This window comes from Falco biarmicus, chromosome 1 (genome assembly GCF_023638135.1).
Source record: "Falco biarmicus isolate bFalBia1 chromosome 1, bFalBia1.pri, whole genome shotgun sequence".
Classification (NCBI taxonomy): Eukaryota; Metazoa; Chordata; class Aves; order Falconiformes; family Falconidae; genus Falco; species Falco biarmicus.
In genome coordinates, this window is record NC_079288.1 from 4,142,482 (window position 1) to 4,167,656 (window position 25,175).

General features: G+C 38.2%; 1 protein-coding gene across 15 annotated transcripts in view; it reads left to right on the plus strand.

Annotated features, from left to right (window-relative positions):
- BPTF (bromodomain PHD finger transcription factor) overlaps window positions 1–25,175 on the plus strand; it is a 56,668-nt gene that overhangs the window by 24,797 nt on the left and 6,696 nt on the right. For 5 of the 15 annotated variants that reach the window (XM_056326804.1, XM_056326802.1, XM_056326806.1 and 2 more), the window contains 23 exons: window positions 894–1,067; window positions 1,177–1,352; window positions 2,169–2,524; window positions 2,821–2,952; window positions 3,486–3,615; window positions 4,383–4,518; window positions 5,593–5,814; window positions 6,127–8,542; window positions 8,773–8,897; window positions 9,136–9,264; window positions 9,566–9,716; window positions 10,505–10,628; window positions 12,062–12,314; window positions 12,749–12,910; window positions 13,886–14,034; window positions 14,381–14,504; window positions 15,040–15,263; window positions 16,513–16,735; window positions 16,970–17,856; window positions 18,622–18,704; window positions 20,585–20,810; window positions 21,244–21,587; window positions 24,957–25,130. In XM_056326804.1, the coding sequence (XP_056182779.1) occupies window positions 894–1,067; window positions 1,177–1,352; window positions 2,169–2,524; window positions 2,821–2,952; window positions 3,486–3,615; window positions 4,383–4,518; window positions 5,593–5,814; window positions 6,127–8,542; window positions 8,773–8,897; window positions 9,136–9,264; window positions 9,566–9,716; window positions 10,505–10,628; window positions 12,062–12,314; window positions 12,749–12,910; window positions 13,886–14,034; window positions 14,381–14,504; window positions 15,040–15,263; window positions 16,513–16,735; window positions 16,970–17,856; window positions 18,622–18,704; window positions 20,585–20,810; window positions 21,244–21,587; window positions 24,957–25,130 (7,120 nt within the window). The remainder of the gene's footprint in view (window positions 1–893; window positions 1,068–1,176; window positions 1,353–2,168; window positions 2,525–2,820; window positions 2,953–3,485; window positions 3,616–4,382; window positions 4,519–5,592; window positions 5,815–6,126; window positions 8,543–8,772; window positions 8,898–9,135; window positions 9,265–9,565; window positions 9,717–10,504; window positions 10,629–12,061; window positions 12,315–12,748; window positions 12,911–13,885; window positions 14,035–14,380; window positions 14,505–15,039; window positions 15,264–16,512; window positions 16,736–16,969; window positions 17,857–18,621; window positions 18,705–20,584; window positions 20,811–21,243; window positions 21,588–24,956; window positions 25,131–25,175) is intronic. The other 10 variants (XM_056326811.1, XM_056326809.1, XM_056326814.1 and 7 more) reach the window with 9 other exon arrangements.

Sequence of the window (25,175 nt, forward strand, 5' to 3'; positions counted from 1 at the left end):
TTCCTGATGTGTTTGAAGAATTCTAGAAACAGAAAAATACAGGGGTTTTTTAAGCGGCTAAGCTGTATCTCCTACACAAAATCAAGACAACATTGCTGTCTGGAGGGATGATGGCTTGTTCTTACTGGGAAGCTGGAGTGATTTTATTTCTAGGTAGCTGCAATTCACTGATGCTTCAGTGAAAAGGTCATACTCTGGCAGTATGCCCTAGCAACAAGTGAGGTGGCAGTAACATCCACAGCTGTCAAGACAGACAGTAACAAGGACAACTGAGGACCAAGAACCCATTTGTCTTACTGAGCTTGAAGCAACATCTAGACCTATCACACTGTAAGGAAGGCTGATACTTTCAGTTTGCAGAGGAGTTTAGATACAGAGTAGTGCCAATTGGACTGAAATCTGTGGGATTCCTCAGAATTAATGTACTGAGGAAGAGATAATCAAAGACTCAGTGGAAAACTGGAGGGGAACTGGAAGGCGTATGCTTTGAGGAACAGCTAAAGCACAAGAAAATCAAAAGGGGCGAAATCTTAGAAGCTGCTGGAAGACCCCATTTCATGGAATCTGCATTCTGAAGGCAAAACGAAGTCTCAGTAGAGGGTTCTCTGTGCATCTGTAGAAAAAAAATTGTCTCATATTTAAAATACATTCATATTTCATCCAAGTATGAATTGCAGTTCTTCAGAGCTGTAAAAGTTAAAACTGCTTGAAACAGAACAAAAAATACTTTCATGCATACAGTGCTCTGAAGGGAATTAATATTTTATGGGTATTTCCCTCCAGCCCAGCAAAAGATGTTAATCTGACTTTTTTTGATGAAAAATTTAAAACTCAAAAAACCCGCATTGATTCAATTTAAAAGAAAAACTAAAAATGAAGTTGTTCTTTTATAGAAGAAACTGGTCAGATGATCCCTAGCAACAGTAGCAGTGCATCTGCCGCAGCTCTACATTCAGATGTTGAAAACAGCAATGGTAGTGAGTTGGGCTCTGGGCAGAATGACTCCATTAAGACGCCTGATGATGCTGAAAATGCAGAGGGGGGATCCCAAACTTCAGAGGACATAGGTAATGACAACAGCATCTCTAACTTTCATTTTATGCCTCTTCTTTTTAATTTGTAACTTCTACACATCAATAGAAAACTTTGTTTTAAAAGCCTTTTTTTCCTGGGCAGGAGAGAAATCTAATGGTGAGAGAAGTGATTCTCCAGGCGCAGGAAAAGGCACGCCAGGTTCGACGCGAATGCTCACAAGATTACGAAATCCAGATAGCAAGTTGAGCCAGATGAAAAGCCAGCAGGTTGCTGCTGCAGCCCATGAAGCAAATAAGTTATATAAAGAAGGCAGAGAGGTTTGTGCACATCTTGGAAAACTCAAAGTAGTATGAAAACTGTTTTAGAAAACTGATAATCTTTGTAAAAATAAAAAAGTGGGTTTGGCAGACTGTGGAGGTACTTTAAAATAGTAATAATAAATTAGCAAATGGTGAAATTGTAATATCACAGGAAGCTTTTTTCCTCCTTTGCTCTTGCTCTTTTATTTGGAGTGGTATGACAGTGACCCAGTGCACTGGTACAGTTTTTTGTGTGACTGTAGATTGTTTATTGGGGTTTTGGTGGTTTGTTTTGGTTTTGTTTTATTTTTGTTAACTGGTTTTCCTTTTAAGTTAGCATTTAGCATATTTATTCACAAGCTTCTCAAATCTGGGACTTCATTATGAGTAATTAGACCGGCGGTGTTATCCATACCATGTTTTCAAAGTCGAAGATACTTGTTTGCTTAGCTACATGTATGAAAACTGTGATTTACCAAGGAGGGGTTTGCAGAAAGTTCTTCACTTAAGTTTAGTGAAGCTGTTTTCCCAAAGCTGTCTCCTCAATAGGTATAATTCAGAGAGGCAAAACGGGTTCCTGTTTCACTTGCTGAGGAGCCTGGATGGCAGGTTTTTTAATGTTAAAGTTGATCTTTGGAAGTATTATAGCTCTATACAATCTGTAATGAAGTACATATACTTAGTATATTGGACAACAGTTATTTGTTTCTACAAAGGGATGTGAGGTATTTTTATTATTTTATATATAGGCAGTTGAAGCCTAAATCATAAAATAAGTAAATAGGAATATCTGAAACTTAAGTGCATCTTTGAAATAATTCTTTCTTTCATAAGGTTCTGGTGGTCAACTCTCAAGGTGAAGTCTCACGAATGAACACAAAGAAGGAAGTTGTGATGAAAGGAAATATCAACAATTATTTCAAATTAGGGCAAGAGGGGAAGTATCGTGTTTATCATAATCAGTATGCCACCAATTCATTTGCATTGAACAAGCACCAGCACAGGGAGGACCATGACAAGAGACGACATCTCTCACATAAATTCTGTCTGACTCCTGCTGGGGAGTTCAAATGGAATGGGTCTGTACATGGGTCCAAAGTTCTTACCATATCTACTTTGAGGCTAACTATTATTCAGCTAGAAAACAATATCCCGGCATCATTCCTTCACCCTAACTGGGCTTCCCATAGGTAAGTTAATAAATTAAAATATATGTTCTCTTGTTCTACTTTTTTTTTTTTTTCCAACAGTATTAATTAGCAATGGTCTTTGTTTTTTCAAACCAGTGATTTCCAAGCACTGTGTTTCAGTATATTAATATATAAGCTAATGTATGTTTTGTGATGGATTGCTGAAAGGATTGCACATTTGAGTAAAGTATTAAAATAACAGGAGGTTTTATCCCACCATTATATCTTGCTAACATATAGCATGCAACATTAGTGCATGTATATGTTTCAGGGTTTTGTCTTTTTTTCCAATTTAGGTCTAACTGGATTAAGGCTGTTCAGATGTGCAGCAAACCTAGAGAATTTGCGCTAGCACTGGCTATATTGGAATGTGCAATTAAACCGGTTGTCATGCTGCCAATCTGGCGGGAATCGTTGGGGCACACTAGGTAATATAAATAAACGTTAAAATCTTTTTGAATATGAGAACTTTGTTTTACAATTACTAGTTCCTCTAATTTAATCAGTCATTCAGCACCTGAAGTGGTTTTTCTCAACAAGAAACACTAAAGATAAGTGACAAGGTTTTTATGGTGTCATTGCTCCTACAAAGCAAGTTGTTTTCTTTCTCTGAGCCACAGTCTCAAAATGATAAAACTTTGGGAGACTACAAGAGCGAATTTCAACACACACACACACAGTTCAGTGGAGTCTTGTCTTTTGTCTCTCATTGTGTCATAGAAGCAGAAGCGAGATACGTCTGATGTTAGACACAGGTGCTGGTACCTGTGTTTGTCTTACTGGCATGGCCAAAAAAAAGTAGTGTTCCTGTGGCAAGTAATACACGTAACCCGATACTGGGCATTCCTCTTAACTTCGGATATTTAAAGTTATTCAGAGGGGTGGTATATGCTGTTGTTTGATGACTTCTGTTTGCTTACAAGATCCTGTACTTAAATGTACTTAAATCTGTATGTATTAGGTTACGCAGAATGACAGCAATAGAAAGAGAAGAAAAGGAGAAAGTGAAAAAAAAAGAGAGGAAACAAGAAGAAGAAGAAACGATGCAGCAAGCTACATGGGTGAAATATACGTTTCCTGTCAAACATCAGGTAAGGTTTTCTTTTGTGTGAAGAAGAAACAAAATACAGGAATTGTTGATTTCTTACGCTTTTTCTGTTTTCATTTTGAACTTAAAATTTAAATGTCATTGCATTCCTTCCTGCCATTGGAGTAGGAGCCCTGCCCACGTATTCAAGCCCATAATCTTGGTCTGAACTAAATTTGAAATGTATTATGCTCTTAGTGACACTGCCTGAGTTGACAGATGTTTGTCTGCGAAGTGCAGCCTTTCCTAAGGGAAAGGTTCTACATGGTTATTCGAGTCTTGTCTATGTGTCTGTCCTTGTCCAGTGCTCCCCTCCCATCCCCCCACCCCCCAAAAAAATCCAGCTGCCTTTCCTTTGGAAGATTATATAATGTGATAACTACGATAGAAACCTCTTTATGGTCTCCTACAGTAGATACTAAGTACTTCTGCAGGAGTGGTTCTTTGCTATAAATTTGTTTGTTGAAACAAACATACAGGTTGATTCAAAAACTTCTGTTATCTTTCAGCTTTTAGATAGATTCTCAGTGTTCCATGAAATCAGTATGGAGTTTAGGTGTTACTGTGATAGAATCAATTTAATTATCAGCAGATATATCTTTAATTTTAGATAGTATGTTATTTCACATACTTCAACTTGCTTGAAAAAAATCTGTAAATTAAAGGTTTTGGGGGAATTTTTTAAATCATCTGAGGTTTTTAAATGAACATATACATTAATAATGCAGCAAATAGCACCATTAAAACTACTATTTTGAAAATATTTAACAGGTTTGGAAGCAAAAAGGAGAGGAATATAGAGTAACGGGATATGGTGGCTGGAGCTGGATTAGTAAAACACATGTCCACAGGTTTATGCCCAAACTGCCTGGAAATACTAATGCAAATTACAGAAAGTTGCTACCAAGTAAGTGTCTGCATTGCTTACTTTTTTTTTAACTGCTAACATACTACTTTTTGTTGCATATTCAGTTAATTATTTGTGTGATATTTCTTACATGGACTTTTTTACAAATAGTGTTAAAGGTAGAGAAAAATTACATAACCACAAGCAAGAAGTAACATTAAAATATTGGAATATATATGCACTCCCCACCCCCCACTCCCTGCCATGTTGACAGAATACAATTAATCAATTTTATCTGGGAATGATAGTTTTATAAGGGGAAAGAAATTTATTTTTCTAGAAAGTTCAAAACACACCTTCTCACCTATTTGTTCCAAGGATTTATATTAAAGAAGAAAAACTTTGCACAGTTGACTTTTAGAATGCATGTACGAGTCTTACATATAACAAATTTAATCTTGAGTTTCATTTTAAAATTTAGAAAACGGTGGCCCACCCTATATTACATACGAAATAACTTATTTCCTCACATATTGATGTCATACTTTCCATGTTGCTTTTAACTGGATTAAAGATGAAACAGATGTTGCTGCTTTGAGTGTTGTCTGTGTGATTGTTAAATTGGATTTATTTTGCTTTCTGTGTTGCAATTAGTAGTCGCTACAGTGTTAAGCACAAAGTCATTTTAATACTAATGTCCATTCTGGCTTAGTGGAATTGAAAATTACTAAAAATTATTCTTGAATTTGCACACATGAACTAATATGCTCTTAATAGACTGGGTTTTCAGAACAATGGTATTAAGTTTCCTGAAAAATGGAGGGGGGTATGGGGTTTTGTTGAGTTGGGGTCTTTTGGTTGGTTTGGTTTGTTTTTAAGAAAGGCTGAATGTAGACTCCTGAAAAAATAAGGTAAATGAAACAGTTTTGTCTCTGGGCTTTTAGATTTATTTTTTTTTTAATTCACTATTGCTTTAAGCTTAATCTATGATGTTACCATTGTTACTTAATTCCATTTCAGAATTCCACTAATGATGTGTGAATGATTTGAGTGGTAAGCTAACATACATTAAAATGTAGCAGAGTATAAAAAGTATTCTGAATAATTGCAACCATTTAATTAATTTGTTAATAGCAAAGAGTGAAGATGAAAAATGCAACTTGGATAAACGAAAAGGTCCAATTAAGGTAAAAACAGAGAAAGATAGAACAAAGGATTCTCATGATGTGCAAGCAAAAGACAAAGCCGATGTTTCAGAAACCTTGGAGAAAGTACAAGTGAAAGAAGAAAAGTCTCATGAAGAAAAAGTAGAAGTTGACACAATTTCTGAAAATGTAGACCATGTAAAAGACAAAGGTGATAACATTTTTAAGTTATTCTAAAACTAGCTATTCATTACAACATTGTGTGTGTAAAAGCATAGGACCTCAGAAATAACTGTTAGTTTGCAAAACTGTGTAACAGGTTTTGTCAAGTTATTTCAGATGTCTTAGTTAAATGATTGCTTATTATCCCTTATAGTGGTGTCTGAAGTTTTTGTTCCCTCTTTCTTGAAATCTATTAATATCCTAAAAGGTCCGTTCATTTGTTAGTACTTAATGTAAAAATAATAGTTTGGTATTCATTGCTGGGGGAGCTTACTGATTCAGACTTATTTCTTCTTTACAGGGGAAAAAGAAATCGATGGTGAAAATAATAAAGTCATCAAGGAAGAACCCATGGATGTAGATGATGTGAAAATTGAATCCCACATAAAAGAGGAGGATAGTCATTGTAAGCTGGATATAATCAATGTCAGTGAAGGTTTTCATTTAAGGACTTGCTACAAAAGGAAAGTAAAATCATCAAAATTAGATGGACTTCTTGAGAGGCGAATAAAACAGTTTACACTGGAAGAAAAACAACGCCTAGAAAGGATGAAACTGGAGGCTAGTGCTAAAACTGTAGGCATCCGATCTGTAAGCCCTCAGAAAAACATAGATGAGCTACAAATGAGAAAAGTAAAAGAAGGAAGCCAGTTTGACATGTCTTCCCAAGATCAAACCTACATTTCAGATAAGACCCAAACCGAAGACGCGGAACAGGACTGCTTGCCGATCAGCAGCATCTCTTGTACCAAAACTGGTGAGCTAGATGAACCTGCTTTGACAAATAGGCTGTCAAAAAGGGAAGGCCAGCTACTGGATGAGGACTCACGTCAGTCCTCTGAAGGTGAAAGCTCCATTCAAAATGACAGTAAAGAAAACAACCCTGAACCCACGACTGCTAAGTGTCAAGGACAAGAGGCTTTTGGAGAGTCTGAGAGTTCCTTTGTGGATGGCTTGAAACAAACAAATGCAGAAAGCAGAATCAAATGGGATGTTTCAGAAACAAGCGAAAAACCTTTGAAACAAAAACTACCTATTACCAGAGTATCGCAACGTGAATGTGAAAACTTAGGGCCAGTGATAACTGGAGGCAGCTGTAGAAAAGATGCTCTGGCCACTCTTGAAAAAACTGATTCAGAAGGGAGTTCTGAACAGCAGAGCAAAGATCCAGAGAAGAACTGTATGTTAAAAAGCCATATTGAACCAACGTCCTCTCAAGAAAGTGAAATGGAGGAAGAAATTGCTCCAGTAAAGGCTGAAAGTAAATCCGAAAACAAGATTATATTTCACAAAAAATCAGTTAATAAAGATCTAGAACCATTTAAAACGGAGCTAATTTCTGAAAAAAACCTTGAAAGTCAAACTCTGGAACACATGGACGAGGTAGAAGTTGATGAGGATTTACTGAGCGCTAAACTAACCGAGGCTAATGGTAAAAAGAAAGGTCAGGAACTGAAAGTGGAGACAACTACCATAAATAAATACCTTGATCAGACCAATCTAAAGAGCGTTACTGACAAAAAGAATAATAAAGATGAAGAAACTGCCACAGAGTTAGGAAAAGAAAAATCAGCATTTCAAATGAATGGAAAAGACAATGACATTAAAGTATTATCAAATGATGACTGCATAGGTAAAGATGCCTGTGAAACTAAGGCAGGGAGTGATATTGAACCAAAAGTTAATAATATTAATAAATCTATTCCAGAACATGAAATAAAACCATTGACTTTTAAGGAATCTGCAGTAAAACCATTCATGAATGGTGACATCATGGTAGAAGACACAAAGGACAAAAAGAATGCTGACTCTAAGTCATGCCTGCAGAGTTCACCTGAGTTTGAATCTGGAGAGAGTCTTCAGCCACCAGATGAAGTTCCCAAGTGCTTGCAGAAAACTGAAGAAAACCAGCTTTCTCCTGAACGGTCTGCTTTTGGCACTGCTTCCACACCAGCGCGCACTGTCTGCAGGGAAAATAACCTGAATAGTGAAACAGAATCTATGGAAACTGAAGTCACTGAGGATAAGAAAGTTGCTCCATCGCCTGTAACCTCATGTGAGGAATCTAGCTTGAGTAGTCACTTTGCTGATCAGAATGGTGTACAGACATACAAAATGGAAAATATTAATGGCGAAAGTAAAATAAAAACTGTTATTACTGAAGTGACTACCACAACATCAACCGTATCTACAGAATCCAAAACTGTGTTTAAAGTTGCAGAGACTGGAGCTTCTAATGATGAGAAAACAACAGTAGTATCATCGACAGAAAACTGTGCCATATCCACTGTAACTACCACCACTACTGTAACTAAGCTTACGACTCCGGCTACAGACAGTAATGTTGGTGTCATTTCTGTGCAAGAGCATAGTAAAACAGTAGTTACGACAACAGTAACTGATTCACTGACCACCCCAGAAGGCATGCTGGTGACTTCCATGACTGTCAGCAAAGAATATTCTACAAAAGACAAAGTGAAGTTAATGAAGTTTGCAAGGCCCAAAAAAACTCGTTCTGGAACTGCCTTACCATCTTACAGAAAATTTGTTACTAAAAGCAGTAAAAAAAGCATATTTGTGCTACCCAATGATGACTTAAAAAAGCTGGCCAGAAAAGGAGGGATCAGAGAAGTTCCTTACTTCAATTACAATGCAAAGCCTGCCTTGGATATCTGGCCATATCCATCCCCAAGGCCAACTTTTGGGATCACTTGGAGGTACATAATTTACATTTTTGGGGAGAAGTGTGAAATGTGATGAAAGTAATTGAATTTTAAAATGCAAGTGATAAACATGTTTCTGCCCAAACATGCAAGTTTTGCTCTTTAGTAATTTTTTTTTCTGTATTGTTCAGTAAAGGTAGAATGGAAAGCCTTTGTCCCCTTGGTTTGGTTAAGTATTTTAAATACATTTTGATTTTAAGATATAACTAATATTCTGTTGTTAGGTACCGACTTCAAACAGTAAAATCATTGGCTGGAGTGAGCCTTATGTTGCGGTTATTGTGGGCATGTCTCAAATGGGATGATATGGCAGCAAAAGCTCCACCTGGGGGAGGAACTACACGTACAGGTATTATTTCTGTTAAGTTTCTGGGTTTCTTAATGCAAAAGCTCTTGCTGTTAATTTTGAGTATTACACTCATTCTAAGCTTTTCTGTAAAGGCTTGATGTTAACTGTGGCATTTTAATTTTTTTAGTCGACAGTTTGTACTAGTTGCTGTTTCTGTACCTTGAGTATTTTGGGTTCATTGGAGATCTAGCTTTTATTTGCTTTCTGTTAGTAATATGTTTGGACTAATTTGTTGTAGAAACATCTGAAACTGAAATTACAACAACAGAAATAATCAAGAGAAGAGATGTTGGTCCATATGGAATTCGGTCAGAGTACTGTATAAGAAAAATTATTTGTCCCATTGGTGTACCAGAGGCTCCAAAAGGTATGTTTGTTTTACTTTTTTTTTTTTTTTTTTTTTTTTTTCCCCCATAAGCTCCTACAGAAATCAAGGTAACTGGATCTTTATGTTAATTCAGACCATCAAGGGAGCAAATACAGCTTGGCAGGAACTATTTGTTCACCTATAGGAAACAAATGAAGCATTTAACAAACTGACCTGACTTATCTGAAGCTGAAAGGCCTTCCTGTTTATAAAATGAGACTGAAAAAGACACTAAATCTTGCTTTACACTTAAGTTTTACAGTTGAGCTTAATGTGTGTGTTTTTTGACTGTTCTCCAAAGAAACGCCAACACCCCAGAGGAAGGGACTGCGATCAAGTGCACTAAGGCCAAAAAGGCCAGAAACACCCAAGCAAACGGGTCCTGTTATAATTGAAAGCTGGGTAGCAGAGGAGGAATTGGAACTATGGGAGATCAGAGCATTTGCTGAAAGGTAAACTCAAATGAGCTTTTAAAGAAGGCAGTTTTAATTTGTGTGTGTGTATTAAATAGAAGTTCCAACTAGAGAACACAAACTTGGTAGCTACAACCAGTGCAGGTGGAGCTGTGTTGCATTTTTACCGTGCCTTTCAATGATAGTCAATCTTAAAGTTGTAAAGCTAAACTATTAGCTGGTACCAAAACTAATTTATGCAGATCTTACAGATTTGTGAGAACTAATAATATATTAATTTCTCCATGCTTATGAACTAATCACTGTTGTATGCTAAAAGGCTGCTGGTGTAATGTGTGGAAAGGCTTTAGGCTACTTTTGTTTTGATTTTAAACAGTATCTGTTAAATACTTCTGTAATACAAAGAAAATGAATGTGTACAAGTAAAGTAAATAGAGCCTGAGAATATTCGAGTCATAAAATGACCATTCTCAGTACTGCATGCTTGGATTTGGAACAACATTTTTGAGTCTCTTGGAAATAATTGTTTTAAATTAATGGAATGACATAGATTGTTTGCAGTCTGAGATGTAAGTATAAATTCCAGTTTAGATTAATAGTTTCCTGAAAGGTGTTGCGGTAGCTTAGCATCAGAATATTTCAGGGATGTTACATGCAACTTCAGTAGTTTATTTCAAAATACTTTTAAAGCCATGACCAGTTTTTCAGTGATCCTCAGTCTTGACATTTGTTCTTGTAAGAGCAATGAAACTGGATAAAATGAAATCCAGTTCGATGGGTGGCTTTTATGTGGTGGTATAACTCACTTTTGGTTGTGTCTTTGGCAGGGTGGAGAAGGAAAAGGCACAGGCAGTTGAACAACAGGCTAAGGTTAGTGAACAGAAGAAGGCAGAGGAGTTCAAGGCCCAATTGGAGGCTCAACTAAAACACCAACGATTGGCTGCCCAGCAGGTGGGGGAGCTATGGGTAGTCCCACCTGTCAGCAACTATGCGCTGGTAGTCCACGTGCCGTAGAACATGGGAAGCAAAGTTTATCTTATGCCATTTTTGAAATAGTTTCCGCTTCCTGTGCAGACTTCAGCCATCAAACGATGCTGTTCCCACTGTGTACATTTATTGTTTTGAAATGGGGTCAAGGCAAAGATTTGGTTTGGATTGCTGCTTCCCCTACCCCACCTAATTTGTAACACTTCTAAAAGTTTAGTTTGTTTCCGTCTTAAAAGAAGGCTGAGAAGCATCAATCTCCAGGTAAGGTCAGCAGTGTTCGTGGTGTAATGGGAAGCTCCCTTGGTATATGGCTGATTCGGGAATACAGCTGCATTTGTTCTTTGTGCTTCAATCAAACTGAATGTTTTGATTTTATCCTATCTTAACTTGGTTGAATGAAGCCCATTGATAATTTCATCTAAATATATATAGGTATGGATGTATAGATGTGTGTATGTGTATATAAATATATGCAATGAAAATTAGGAAACCAATGCCATGTTGGTATTTCACATACATTATTAAGAATTTTGCTTTTTTTCCAACTTGCTCCTTTTTCATTTCGTATTCCCCGAAGAAAATACATTACTAGTGGAGTGTTTCAGATTAATGGGCATTACGACGATGATATGCTAACCAAATGCTGAAATTTAATAAAAACAGAGATAATTCCAGTAACATAGGGAAGAATGTTAGATTAGTTGGAATTGTAAAAGAGCGTACTGATACTATCCTTTCACAAAGTGGCTCTCTAAATTAAGTGTACTTTCTTGACTGTTATAGCACGGAAGGTTGCTGGGTAAGGTAAGGGATTTTGAACCTAATCTTTTTTGAGCAGGCTGGAAACTGGATTTATGGTTAAAAGAGTAATTATTAAAATTACGTTCTTAATGGTGAAGTAGAATGACATAGTGTATTTTATTTTTTTTCCGTGTAACTGCCGGGAACTCAGTGCAGGCAGCTCCAAACTTAGGAATGCTAGTAATAAACCGTGGTGATGTACCGCGTGCTGACCTAGGTGCAGGCTGAATGCACATGGTCAAAGCCAGACACAGATGGATATCTTTCAAAGGTTTTTAACCTTTCAGATTAATCTGAGACTAATTAAGAAGTTCTTTGAAGTAAAATGTGCAGTGAAAGTAACATAAGGTGAGGGTTTTAGAGATGCTATAAAAGAAAATTTCTGGCTGTGTACTATAAGCAGACCTGTAGTTCTGCAGGTCAAGGAGCCTCATGGTATAGGGTGTGCGAGCAGCTTATTCTTCAGTCTTTACAACGTGAACTAAAATCCTACCAGTGTCCTTTATTTTTCAGTACTGTGAAGAGACAGGGTTTATTTTACAAAATCTGAAAACGCTGATCCATCCCTTCATTCTTTTTTTTTCTAAATTCTGTAGAAACGGCTGGAACAGCAGAAGCAGATACCTGCAGCAGGCGTGGCCCCTGCAGTCACTACATCCAGCAGCACTGCAACTACCGTCTCAACACCGCAGAAGGTTGTGGTAGGCCCTTTAGCAGGCCCAGTCCCCACTGGAACCAAAGTAGTACTAACTACGAAAGTGGGTTCTCCGGCTACAGTAACATTCCAACAGAACAAGAATTTCCATCAGACTTTTGCTACTTGGGTTAAACAAGGCCAGTCCTCGACAGGTAAGTAGCCATTTATTGTGGAGAGAACGTGTGCTAGAGTTCATCCTATATACAGCATCTACATCTTCTCCAGAATGTTGTATCTTTGTTACACTTATTATTATCTTTGCTCTTAACTCTCTTACTGAGTCAGCAGGACATTTCTGAGATAATAACCTGTCTTAATTTTTCATCGTTCAGACTTGCTGGGTAGTCTTATTTCTGACCTGTCTGATTTATTACTGACAGTTGTTGTTCTAGTAGTCATTGGTAATGAAAGCATTCTGTGCTGTAACGTACTGTTTCCAAAAAAACAAACGTGAGCAAAGAAAGTATGACACATTCAGAAATTACTGTAAAAATAATCCTGTGGTTTGCTGTTTCATACTTGAAAATAGTCATTTCATTGACTAATTATTCTGCTCTAAAACTGACTGTTCTGTGTACCTCAATAGCCACTAGCACAGCTGCCACTTCAGCCACAACCATTGCCAGCACAGGGCAGACCTTCCAGATCTCAGGCAGTCCAGTAACGATGGCAGGGAAAGTGATAACTAAGCTGCCACTCCCTGCAAACAGCAAGATTGTTGCCGTCAATGTGCCATCAACTCAAGGAGGTAGGGGAAAGGGAACTGAATTCAAAATGTATTCCAGCTTGCTGATTGATTCTCCATTGACACTATTTTTCCAGTAAAATAAACTGTGACTTGAAGGGGGAAAAATACTATTTTTTATATATATCTATACACACACAAGTTTCTAGAGCTTATCCCCCCTGTATTTGCATATTTGTGTCTGTAGGGGGGAAAATGCACGGTTTTTGCCTGTAAATTATTCTGCATCTCATAATGCAAAATTAGAAGCTTTATTTTTAACAATGTGGAATGAAGCATGCTTTTTTCATTATCAAAATTAAACATCAAAAAAACAACTTTATTCAGAGAAAAAAAAAAGCTGCTGTTCTTAGTTATTAATGCCTACATCTGCTCTTCTGATGAGCAAGAGTTAGGCTTCAAACTAAGATTAGCATTCTTTCTTCTTGCCTCAGGAAGAGAACTTAATATTTTGAGATTTGTGAATGTATGTTGAACAGAAAAGCTCAATTCTCTGTCTGTTATACTTAGTGTCTGAGGAAATCATGAAGGCTGCTAGTTTTGTATTGAAATTTCTTAGGTGAGAGGAAAAGTATTGCCCATTTTCTTCAGCACCACAAGCTTGTAGGTGAAAGGTGTTTAAACTGGTCTCCTACATGTATTTTAAATTAATCAGATTATATTTTTAATGGTTGTATAATACTAATTTGTGGCACCGTGTCAATGCAAGGACTTATTCGCAGTTATCATCAAACTGATCTTTGTGAAGATTCATTCTTTCCTTAATCTTTTCTAAAATACCTATTTCTTAATGTAAAATGTAGTTGGATTATCAACAAAGTGTAGTGCTGCTTTACAAAGGCTCTCCCGAGAAATGCTGAAAGGCTCAAAGGTGTTCTAGAAACCTGGAGACTGATTTCTAAATGCCACCCTGTGGTTGCATTTACTTCTTTTGCTGGCAATTATGTCATTAACGATTCTCAATTTTTCTTTAATTAGGTGTTGTTCAAGTTCAGCAAAAGGTATTGGGTATCATTCCATCAACTACAGGTGCAAGTCAAACGTTTACTTCATTCCAGCCAAGGACAGCAGCTGTAACCATTAGGCCAAATACCACAGGGACGTTAGGAACCACAAGCACTTCACAAGTAAGATGTTTTTCTGATTATTTAATGCAAAAAATGTGGGTGCATATATCTTAAGTTATTGGCAGATACTAAAAGTTCTCTATAGTCACGTTTCAATGTTTTTGGCTCATCTCAGCAATAGAGTTTATGGATCCTTTATTCCAAGGAGATGCAACAATTCTCTCCAATTGGAAAAACTAATAGTTCAGAGCTTGGTAAGCCTTAGTGGTGTGGGTGTAGACGAAAAAATACTGGATCTGCTTGCATCTTGGAATTAAAAGAAGCGCAAAACCAACCCAAACTTCAGGGCCTATCCCAGCAGCTTTTTTCACAAGGTGATACATGTTCTTCATTTTGGTGTATGTAGGTGGTGCAAGGGACACCGCTCCGCCCTGGTATGACAGTAATACGGACGCCACTTCAGCAGTCAACACTTGGAAAAACCATCATTCGAACACCTGTAGTGGTGCAACAAGGTATTCTTCCAGCCAGTAGGTTCATTTTAATATATAAATTTCCAGTGTGACATCCATGGTTTGTTTCTTCATAAATACTTTCTGTAGCATACGTCTCAAGACAAAAATACCTCATTTTCATGCTTGACTTCTAACAAGTGCTTTTTCTGACTTTTGAATATTTCGGTTGCAGGCTTTGTCAGTGGTGTTTATGATTGACACTGGAAAATCTAGTACTCATTTTGAAGTCCGTTCATTTGAAAACAAACAAAGAAGTTTAAAATAATTATGCATTGAGAAAGTTTGTTTTGGTTTGTTTTTAAAGGCAGGCTAAGTGTTTGAAATACTCCCTAAGTATGTAAATTGAATTAAAACAGAAAATACTTTGCAGATATTTTTCAGTCAACCACACAGGGCGAATGGTTTGTAAAGAAAATTTATGTGCAACCTGTAGCATTTGCTTCGCTTGTCTGATTATACACTGTTGCGAGTTGTTGTGACTTGGAGGTTTGCTGTGCTGATGGTTAAAATGTTGGAAATATGCTTCTTACCACAAATTATTCTCTTACAGGTCAGACACAGCAAGTGGTGACTCAAATAATTAGGGGTCAGCCTGTCTCCACAGCAGTTTCTAGTACAAGCACAGCTTCTTCCAGCGCTGGACAGAAGACTGTCACAAGTCCTGGGACACCACCTCAGCAAACGCAGCCGCAGCCCCCATCGCAGCCCCCTCGCCCCCAGCAGGGACAAGTGAAACTTACTATGGCCCAACTCACACAACTAACACAAGGACAGGTAAAAGCTTCTACAGCCTCTGGGTGTGGAAATGTGCTAATCCTTATCAAGCCTTTGCATTTCAGCAGCGTAGTGTATCTGCTCATAAATTTATGGTCCGGCCTTCATTTAGAATGACCATAGTAGCATAATTATAGACTGAAAGAAGCTTAAACAGTATATGTACAATTTTAAATATCACTTCCTATTGTATTCCCCGGTAATGTAACCAGCATCAGAAAAGTTTAGCAATATGGGAAAAAGTCCTTGTGTTAACAGCAGTAAGGGACATAATTATTTTGTATGGCCTGTTTTGTAGACCTTCAGAATGTAATGTTCGTTCCTTATCTTTTGATTTCGTGTGAAGGTTTAGTTTTCATGCACGTTATCCAGAGGAAAAATTACGGTATCTGGAACTGGAGGAAGAAAAAGTTCTTAGAGCTTCTGCTTAGATCGTGAAGGTCTGTCAGCAAAAAATACTTTAGAGTCAAGCATAGCGTAAAAATAGACTTCTGTGAGTTACCACAACAGCTATTCTTCAAATTATAAATAATATATGTAAATGATTGTTATGTACAAGCTGCTTGTTGCCAGATAAGATTTTGCTATGTGGAACAAGACTCTCAGAGAGTTTGTTTTCACACCAGAAGACTTAGAAGGATTTTTGTAGGGACCTTACTCTGTTCAGTGGGTTCACAAAATGTGGAATTACGCATCTATGTGTTGGGATAATACTCTGCCTTCTCCGTCACTTGAGTTGAGAGTGATGTCATGAGCTGCCTAAGTGTCAGCTTAAGCAACCGAAATTCACAATATGTTACAGGCTGAGCAGCCAGTCATGAGAGCTCACAGGTAGGCAGGATCTGATATGTGGTAAGGAAATGTTTTGAACGCAGAGAACTTTTGCACAAACTATTGGGATTCTTCAGAAAGTAATTAATAGTGTGTCTAAAACTGTCCATGCTCTCTATTGCTTGTAAATTCTAGGAACGAAGATAATGTATTTTAGCTGCTTTCTGGCTAGGGTTTCTTGTCAACGTTTGGATGAAAATACGTGTAACTACCTCCAACCCAGTAATCTGTTGATGATAGAATTGTTGAAAGGGTATTTTATTATTTCAGGGTCTCAGATGTTAGTTTTGGATTTTAGGAATGTGCAAAGTGGTGAAAGTATTGAATTCTGAAATCCAAAACGCTAAATCTTCTGATTTTCCGCAAAGTCTGTTTAAGAATTTTATCACTAATGCATCAATATTAACTTTTTTTTTAGGGTGGCAGTCAAGGATTAACTGTGGTAATTCAGGGACAAGGTCAAACTACTGGTCAATTACAATTAATCCCTCAGGGTGTGACTGTAATACCTGGTCCAGGACAACAGCTTATGCAAGCAGCTATGCCAAATGGTACAATTCAGAGATTTCTTTTCACCCCACTATCAGCAGCTGCTACTACAGCTAGCACAACTACCACAACAGTTTCTACTTCAGCCTCGGGTAAGCATTGTTCTGTTCAGCAGATAAAAAGCTTCAATTTCAGTAGCATGGGAGTTTTTTTGGAGTTGGAGATGGTCTGTTATTACAGTAAATCTGTTGGAAGTGTATTATAAACTTAGAAATCTCTTGGATTTCTGTCTAGAGCTTTACAGTAGTTCTAAAAGGTTTAAATTAGTAAGGCTCGTAGACACGTCATTTGAAATGAATGGAATACTTGTTTTTTCTCCTTCACAGCTACAGGGGAACAGAAGCAAGCTCTACAGGCACAGCCAACATCAGCGCTGCCGCCAGTTCAGCTGCAGCCTCAGAGTCAGCAGCAAGCCCAGCCTCAAGTGCAGAATCAGAGCGCCCAGCCTGCGCCGCTGGCCCAGCCACCGGCAGCTCCGCCGGCATCGCAGTCTGAAACCCAGCCCCAGCCTGAGCCTCAGACTTTGGCGTCTGTTGACTCTCCAGTCACACCCGAAGCACAGACATCTAAATCTCCAGTTCAGTCTCCGGCACAGACCCAGGCGCAAGGGCAGTCTCCAGTGCAAGTCCCGAGCCAGCCGCAGACGGCAGTCCTCCCACAATGCCAGTCCCAAGCCCAGCCTCAGCCGCCAGCTCAGGTGCAGACTACAACCCAACAGCAGAGTCAGATGCAGCCCCATGCTCCCATACAAATTCAAGCTCAGCTGCAGCAATCACAGCCTCAGGTTCAGACTTCTGTCTCAACCCTTCCAACTACTCAGAGTTTAAATCAGGTTCCTGTGCAATCCCCAACTCGTCCTCAGCTGCAACTTCAGCAGCCTCCAACAAAAGTTATTACAGTGCCTCAGCTTCAGCAACAAGTTCAAGTTCTCTCTCAGCTTCAGTCACATGTTGTGGCTCAGATACAAGCCCAACAAGGCAGTGTGCCCCAGCAGATCAAGCTTCAGTTACCTATTCAGATCCAACAAACTAGCCCAGTACAGGCTCACCAGATTCAGAATGTGGTAACAGTTCAAGCAGCTAGTGTTCAGGAGCAGCTGCAGAGAGTTCAGCAGCTCAGGGAGCAGCAACAGAAGAAAAAACAGCAACAGATAGAAATTAAACGTGAGCACACCCTTCAGGCTTCTAATCAAAGTGACATTATCCAGAAACAGGTAAAGTTAACAGAAGGAAATTAAAACTTAATGAATGAAACAAATCTCATTTTAAATGCCTGTTCTTGTTAACAATGTTAATACATTTGATAGGCAGTTAATTTGATTCTTTCAAAGTTAGTGCACGATTGCATTTTGGCAATTTCATTAAATATTCTGAGTTAATTCAGCACATCAGGTCAATTGTACCATGTTTGCAGTCTTCTGGCGCCTTGATTCAACTTACCACTAGCTGCTGGGACAATACATCTTCATTCTCAGTTCAGGAAAGATAGGTTATAGATAGGAGAGCTGACGTTCAGAACACATGTACAGTACTTTCATTGCCTGCTGTAGGAAACTGAGGTTTCAAAGAGGTATCTGAAATGTAATGCTGTTGGATGGCTGCAGGGCTTAAAAAAAATACATATATATATATTAAAAAAAAAATAGACTCTGACCATTTTTTAAAATAAAAAAAAAACAGTCACTGAAGAAATACTGTCAATTTACATTTAGTCCCTAGGTTTCAACTCAACATAAGCAAAATATCCTACTGTGTGTGGGAGGGAGAATGGTGTTAGTTTTCAATTTCATTTTCAATTCTCAGATAATTGCCTTAAACAAGCACTGCCCCTGATAAAACCAGTTCTATTTTGTCACTTACTGAAATAAATAACACTGACTTTTTCTTTAACTTTGGAAATGTCCTGGTTCTCCCAGTAATATTATGAAATACTGGCTAAATTTTTCATATTTTATTTTGGATTCTGTATCATCCTACAGGTGGTTATGAAACAGAATGCTGTCATAGAACACTTGAAACAAAAGAAGACACTGACTCCAGCTGAGAGGGAAGAAAATCAGAGGTGAATGTGCATCATAGTGCATCTTTAGATGTGAAAGTTTTGCATTTATAACATCTTATAATGGTGTAATAAAACACTGGTTTATAAAAAAACAAAAAGCCCCTTAAAGAAATTTTGCTATTTTAAAATTGCTTAAAGTAACACTCAAAAGTAACTTTTTATAACCATGTTCTTAAAGTAATTGAATTCTGTGTATTCTCGATTTTCTTTTGATTACACGTTTTTAAAGTTAAATGTATTGCATGTGTGTGAAGCTGGGCACAGATTTTAAGTTTAAGGTGAAAAACAAAACCATCCTTAAAAGAAGGTTAGAATGGAGATTTAATTGTTCTGTTGCAAAAAAGCCTGGGTTTTGTTTGTTCTTTATCATGGCAGTTTATTTCCATTCTTACCTGCTGTACATCCCACTCTACAGAATAAATTTAAGAGTTGGAAGGCAGTTCTGTTTGACAAACTAGATTTTACGCTTAAAGCTGCTACACACAAATTTGGAGTGTTTGTCGTTTGTCTTGGGGTTATTTTGACCCCTTTTCACTCGTGCAGTTGCTTCAGTTGGATAATCACAATTGTGTGTATTGTCAGTAAGAAAAAGAATAGTGGCTTTTATAAAATTTTGGTCATCAAATCAGAGTACAAGCTTAGTTGATTACAAAAATATTAGTAGGTGCTACTTGCTTAACGTTCACAGTTGCACAGAGTAAGGTGTATTGTGATATACTCTTAATGTAGTGGTGTCAGACAGCCAAATCGGTATTTAGACCGACAGAAGTCCAATATAATTAATAATAATAAGAAGAAGAAGAAGCAGTACAGCTGTTTTTCTATGTCGCTGGTAGTTTGGGTGGGTTTTTTTCTTCTCCAAAAATGTAATTTGGGTGTCCTACCTGGTGAAAAAACAGACTAAATCAAGTAGATGTAGTGCAGGTAAAAAGAGCAAAGTAAACAAAGTGGTATGGCCCTCGGCCCTCCAAAACCACTAGGATGTTTCATATGTCATCGAAATACAGATGTCTATCAAAAGACAGTATGTCTGAGTCTAAGACTACAGAGCCAGCAGCAGCTGGTTGTCCTGCCCATTGCTATTTTGTTGCTTGCTTCCAGCTTGTATGTCAACAGGAGTTATTTTTCATGGTCACTCTGGCAACAAGAAGCATTTAGTTTCTAGTGGGTTTGAAATAGAATGGGAAGGGAAAAGGAAGTTCAGAAGAACAAAAATACATTCATTTTCTAATTGAAATGTAAAGCAAAATAAGTGAATTGCAGAACAAGTGAGCAGGAAAAGAGATTTGTGGTTGAGTGTACAACAAGTGGATGAGAAATTAATCTTGAGTTGTCATCAGTGAAGAAATTGGCAACTGCTTTATTGTGAATTCTATACACTGAAAAACATGTCAGTCCTTATGCCAAAGCACAAAAGCTTAGTAATATTTGGTGGTCACTGGAGAGTGGAAACGTATGTTTTAGGAGAGTTCACAGGCTTCCAACTTGCTTTCATCCTACACGAGCATAAACAAAATCCAGCTCTTTCAAACTTGTTTGTAGAAACTGAACTGAGTGGAAATGTCTCTCGTTGTACTAAAGCCTAAGCTTTGTTGGGAGTTTTATAGGGGAAGGGGAGGAACAGTTATACTCGGACCAGTTCAATGAAATTGGGACTGGCCGCTTGAGCCTAACTAGGGATTTGATCGCTCCCAGTGGTGTTCTGGTAAAAAAGTATGAGTGGGAACAATGTGTGTTACTAAATTTGCCTTGTACATCTTAGGAAATGTGATAATTTAGCTTGCAACTTGCAGAGGCTGGAGAATGAAATGATTCTGCAATCTCAGCTGGGGATAAATAGGCAGCTCGGCACAATGTACTTTTTCTTTATTTCTTCCCAGAATGATTGTGTGCAACCAAGTGATGAAATATATTCTGGATAAGATAGACAAAGAAGAAAAACAGGCAGCTAAGAAACGAAAGCGAGAAGAGAGTGTAGAACAGAAGCGTAGTAAACAGAATGCTACTAAGCTCTCAGCTCTACTTTTCAAGCATAAAGAACAGCTGAAAGCTGAAATACTGAAAAAAAGAGCCCTTCTGGACAAGGATCTACAAATTGAAGTGCAGGTAAGGACAGTTATTCTCAAAGACTGATTTGATTTTAAGCTGGGGAGAATATATCTGTGTTAATCTTTACCTGTTTGCTCAGTGAGATTTTAAGCAAACATACAGGAAGAAGTTCTGGTTGTAGATACCTGGGTCTCTGCGAAGCTAGATTTAAGGCCTTTTATAGTGCTTGTTTTTCACCTGGACTGAAACTACCTTGTTTTCTAAAACAGCTTCTGATAAATTACAGCCAGTGGGCCACAGTAGGCCAAGTGTGTCATCCCTTAATGTTATGTGAATTGTAGGCTAGGCACGTTGAAAGATTTGTGTGTTTAAATGGCTCTAATTATTTTCTTTTGATACGTCCCCGTGCTTAATGTCTAGATTTTAAGCCTGTCCTGGAATAATCATATGAAGTGCCTTCCTCTCTATTTATTCATTTAATATGCTTCAGGAGGAGCTAAAGAAAGACTTGACTAAAATTAAGAAAGAAAAAGAAAAAGCCCAGGCAGCTGCAGCTGCTGCAGCCGCTGCAGCCGCAGCAGCCGCCGCTGCACCGCCACCGCCGCCGCCACCACTGCCACCACCACCACCACAGCAACACGCAGCCAGCGTCGTCTCCTCCTCCTCCACCACAGTCCCAATGCCAGTATCCTCCCAGAAGAGAAAGCGAGATGAGGAGAAAGATTCGTCAGCTTCCAAGTCCAAGAAAAAGAAAATGATTTCTACTACCTCAAAGGAAACAAAGAAGGACACAAAGCTTTACTGCATCTGTAAAACGCCTTACGATGAGTCTAAGTGAGTAGTGAATGCCGCAGCCTTTTCCTCTGTATCCTTAGCTTTAGGTTTAGCATTTAGCTGTTAGTGCAAGGTAGTTCTAGAATTGGAGATAAGAGTATCAGGTGTTATTGCAATGATCATTAAGGTATAAAGAATAAAGTCTCTCTTTTCCACTAGCAGTTACAAAACTATTAACATACTTGATTTATACTATTAATGTATGTGATTTATATTTCTGCTTGTTTGCATGTTCCCATTGTATGACCTTTCTGTCTCACATGCACATACTCTTTTTTTTTTTTTTTTTTTTCCTCCGCTCTGTTATTCTTTCTTTTGCCGTTTTGCCTCTGCCTCAGAAGCAAGTGACAATTGGGTTTGAGCAATTTCTCGTGAACAAGCAGCTGGTGTTCTTTAGAAATAGCTTTGGTACCGTCTTCTGATAAATGACTTTTTTGTAAGTCAGTAGCCAGTAAAGGGGGTTCGAAGGTACTGGGCTGCAGTTCACTTTGGACAATGTTTCAGGTAGAAATGGTTTCCATGTGTTGTAATTTACATCCCAGGGTTGATAAAATAATGAATATGTAAGCATTTGACAAAGTGAAAACTGCAGTTCTCTGTAGTTTGATTCTGGCTGTGAACGAGAGAAAATATTTATATTACGTACGAAGCTTGTGAAGAAACTTAGTAAGTGGTGGAGTGGAAGATTCCGTGGATCGCAGGGAGATAGCGTTACACGTTCCTGCTTAAGCTAGAAGTGACTAACATCCAGTAGCTGGTAATGGTTAACATCTGATAGCTGTGTATGTAAAGTAAATTTGACTTCAGACCAATTCCAAGTGAGTATGTACCTGCTCAACGAGTAACAACACCAAAAAGTGTTAATTGATGCCATTTGGTGGTGGTTTAAATGCTGATAACAGAAAGAAACCACAGAGGTGGAGTAGTGCTTTCACTCCAGTAATGGTTCTTCGTTCCAAGCTTAGGGTCAGGACTAGAGGATCTCTTGAGGTTCCTTCTAGCCTTTTGTGGTGTTTAATTTTTTTTTTTATATATATGAAGTTGAGATCTTCAGGGTTTTTTGATCTTGGTTGTTCAGTAGCTCTGACCATGACACCGTTACTTCAGTGTGGGAAATCGGACTGCTCTCTGTGCTGCCGTTTCTGTAGACACAGCAGACTGGGGTGCCCCGGTGTTACTTCTAAGGGACGTCACCAGTCACGCTTAATAACGTTGTTAGACTTCCCATAATCCAGTAGACTCAGGAGGATCCCCTGTTCTCATTTTGTTGTGACACCGAATAAAGGTCTGTGTATTACTGCTTCTGTTGTTAGTAAGCGATAGAACGGTCACCAAAATGAGAGGAGATGAACAAATTCTGTGAGCAAAAGGCTTTGATTGTCAGACAGACTCTTTTTGGTGGGCGTTTGAGTAAGCCAATGAAAAATGTGGTTATAGAGGGAGTTTTGGTAGCCTGAATCGAGAGCTATGCTTAAATGCACAGAACAAAAATTGAAGAAAATGAAATCTTAATGACTTGGTATCCTTAGCAATACGATTCAGTTCTGCTGCTTTGCTTTTTGTGAATCCTGAATTTTATGTTCTTATAAATGATGACTGTGCTACTGAACTACATTATCCTTCCACTATCTGGAAAGGGATTAGTCAAGTTTTAAAACAGTTTTCTGGCAAACATTTTTTTTTATTATTATTTTCAAATATATATATATGCATAGGCATCAGATGCTTCTCTTTGTGCCAGTGTCTCTTTTCTACTTCAGAAAAAGATAGATGTGCTGCTTGAAAAGCTAATTAGTGGTATATTATGAATACCCTATGCATTTTTTAGGATGTAGTAAATCCTCAAAAGTCATTCCGTGTTGTGTATTTTATTGGAAATCCCTTTATGTTTGGTTTTCATTTGTGATACTCCAGGGTTATAGGTAGGGATTTGCTCATAACGTTTCCGGGGATGGCCAGGAAGGGTGTCTTTTGAAGATTCCTACTTAGATTCTGACTTATTTGTGAAGTGACATAACGTGACACCTGTTCCACATTCTAGTGGCAAGGTTTAGCACCTACACCTAGACGTAAATGTGCTTCCGCATCACCAGGGGCAGAGAGACACAGTCTTTCATGGGAAGAGGAGGCAGGCTGAATCATTGTTGGTAGTTGTCAGAAGGAGCTATATCTATCTATTCTTTACGGGTTGCGTCATCTGTTATTATTTTTATTATTTTATTTTTAGGATTTGTTTGACTGAAAATTAAGAGAAAAGGCAGGATCTGAGTACCAGAGTGTATGCACGGACCCAAGAAATTAGAGATGCTTGTTTTGTGGAACATGTGCTAGCTCCTGTCCTGTTGCTAGTGTGCAGTGTCCAGGGGGTGCTGGCAGGCTGAACTAGGATGGCAGTAACTCATACGGCAGCGCGTGGCAGGTGGGGATGGTCGCCAAAATCCGGGAAGATCAAGGTTCTGAGTCAGCTTGCTTTTGCTTAGGCAGAGAGAATGGATGTGTAACTTCGCCCATCTGGTTGATTGTCACTAGTCATAGGTATGTTTTGAGATATCCATACACAAAATGACAAACATCCTTGCATAATATTTTACAGTTTTGTCACATCATTCTGTGCAAGGTCCCATTCATACGATTCCGTACCTGGTTCCCTTCACTTTGTGTCATACCATATCTGGTTCCGTCACATAGCTGTGTCTGAGAGTAGACATTATTTTCTGCAGAATAGTCCACGTTCCAATTTGTTGCAATTTTGAGTAGTTTAATTATCTGGTTTTCAGTATGCGCCCCCTCAAAAAAAAAAAAAATAAAAAAATACAAGTATGACAACCATGTCCTGGCCCCATTTTCTTTCATATCATGTTATACCAATATGTATCCTACACATGGCTGGTATGCATGTTCTTCGTAGTATACTTGTAACTCCTAGTTGGTGTTTGCGCTTTGCTTTTGTTTTTTAAATTAACTGAGACCTACATTTTCAAATCTTAAAGGAAATGTTTCAGTGGCCTTTGAGCTACGGTTTTGAAAATGTAAATCTTTTTCTTTGGCCTTGTCTTTTTGTGCCTTTTACAGTTTTTCACACACACGTTGGAGACATACATTTTGAGCCCAGTTTTGTCAAAGTCTGGTTACATATTGTTGTGCATTTTAATGAAATGTCAATTTAAAATTGACCCCAGTGACCTTACTGACAGTACAGCTGCAGCATGAGATGTTAGTCTGTAAGGACAGAATGCTAGGAAGCAGTGAAACCGAGACAGATAACTGACGCAGGGCAGCAAGAAAGCGCATCAGAGAGAAATGCAGGGAAAAGTGCCATGCCATTTGAAATGACAATTACATTGTCATTTTCATTGTGAATACTTTTAGGTTCTATATTGGCTGTGATCTTTGTACTAACTGGTATCATGGAGAATGTGTTGGCATCACAGAAAAGGAGGCTAAGAAAATGGATGTGTACATCTGTAATGATTGTAAACGGGCACAAGAGGGCAGCAGTGAGGAATTGTACTGTATCTGCAGAACACCTTATGATGAGTCACAGTGAGTTCTGATAAGAACCTCTTATTTAATGTTTAGGTAGCAAAC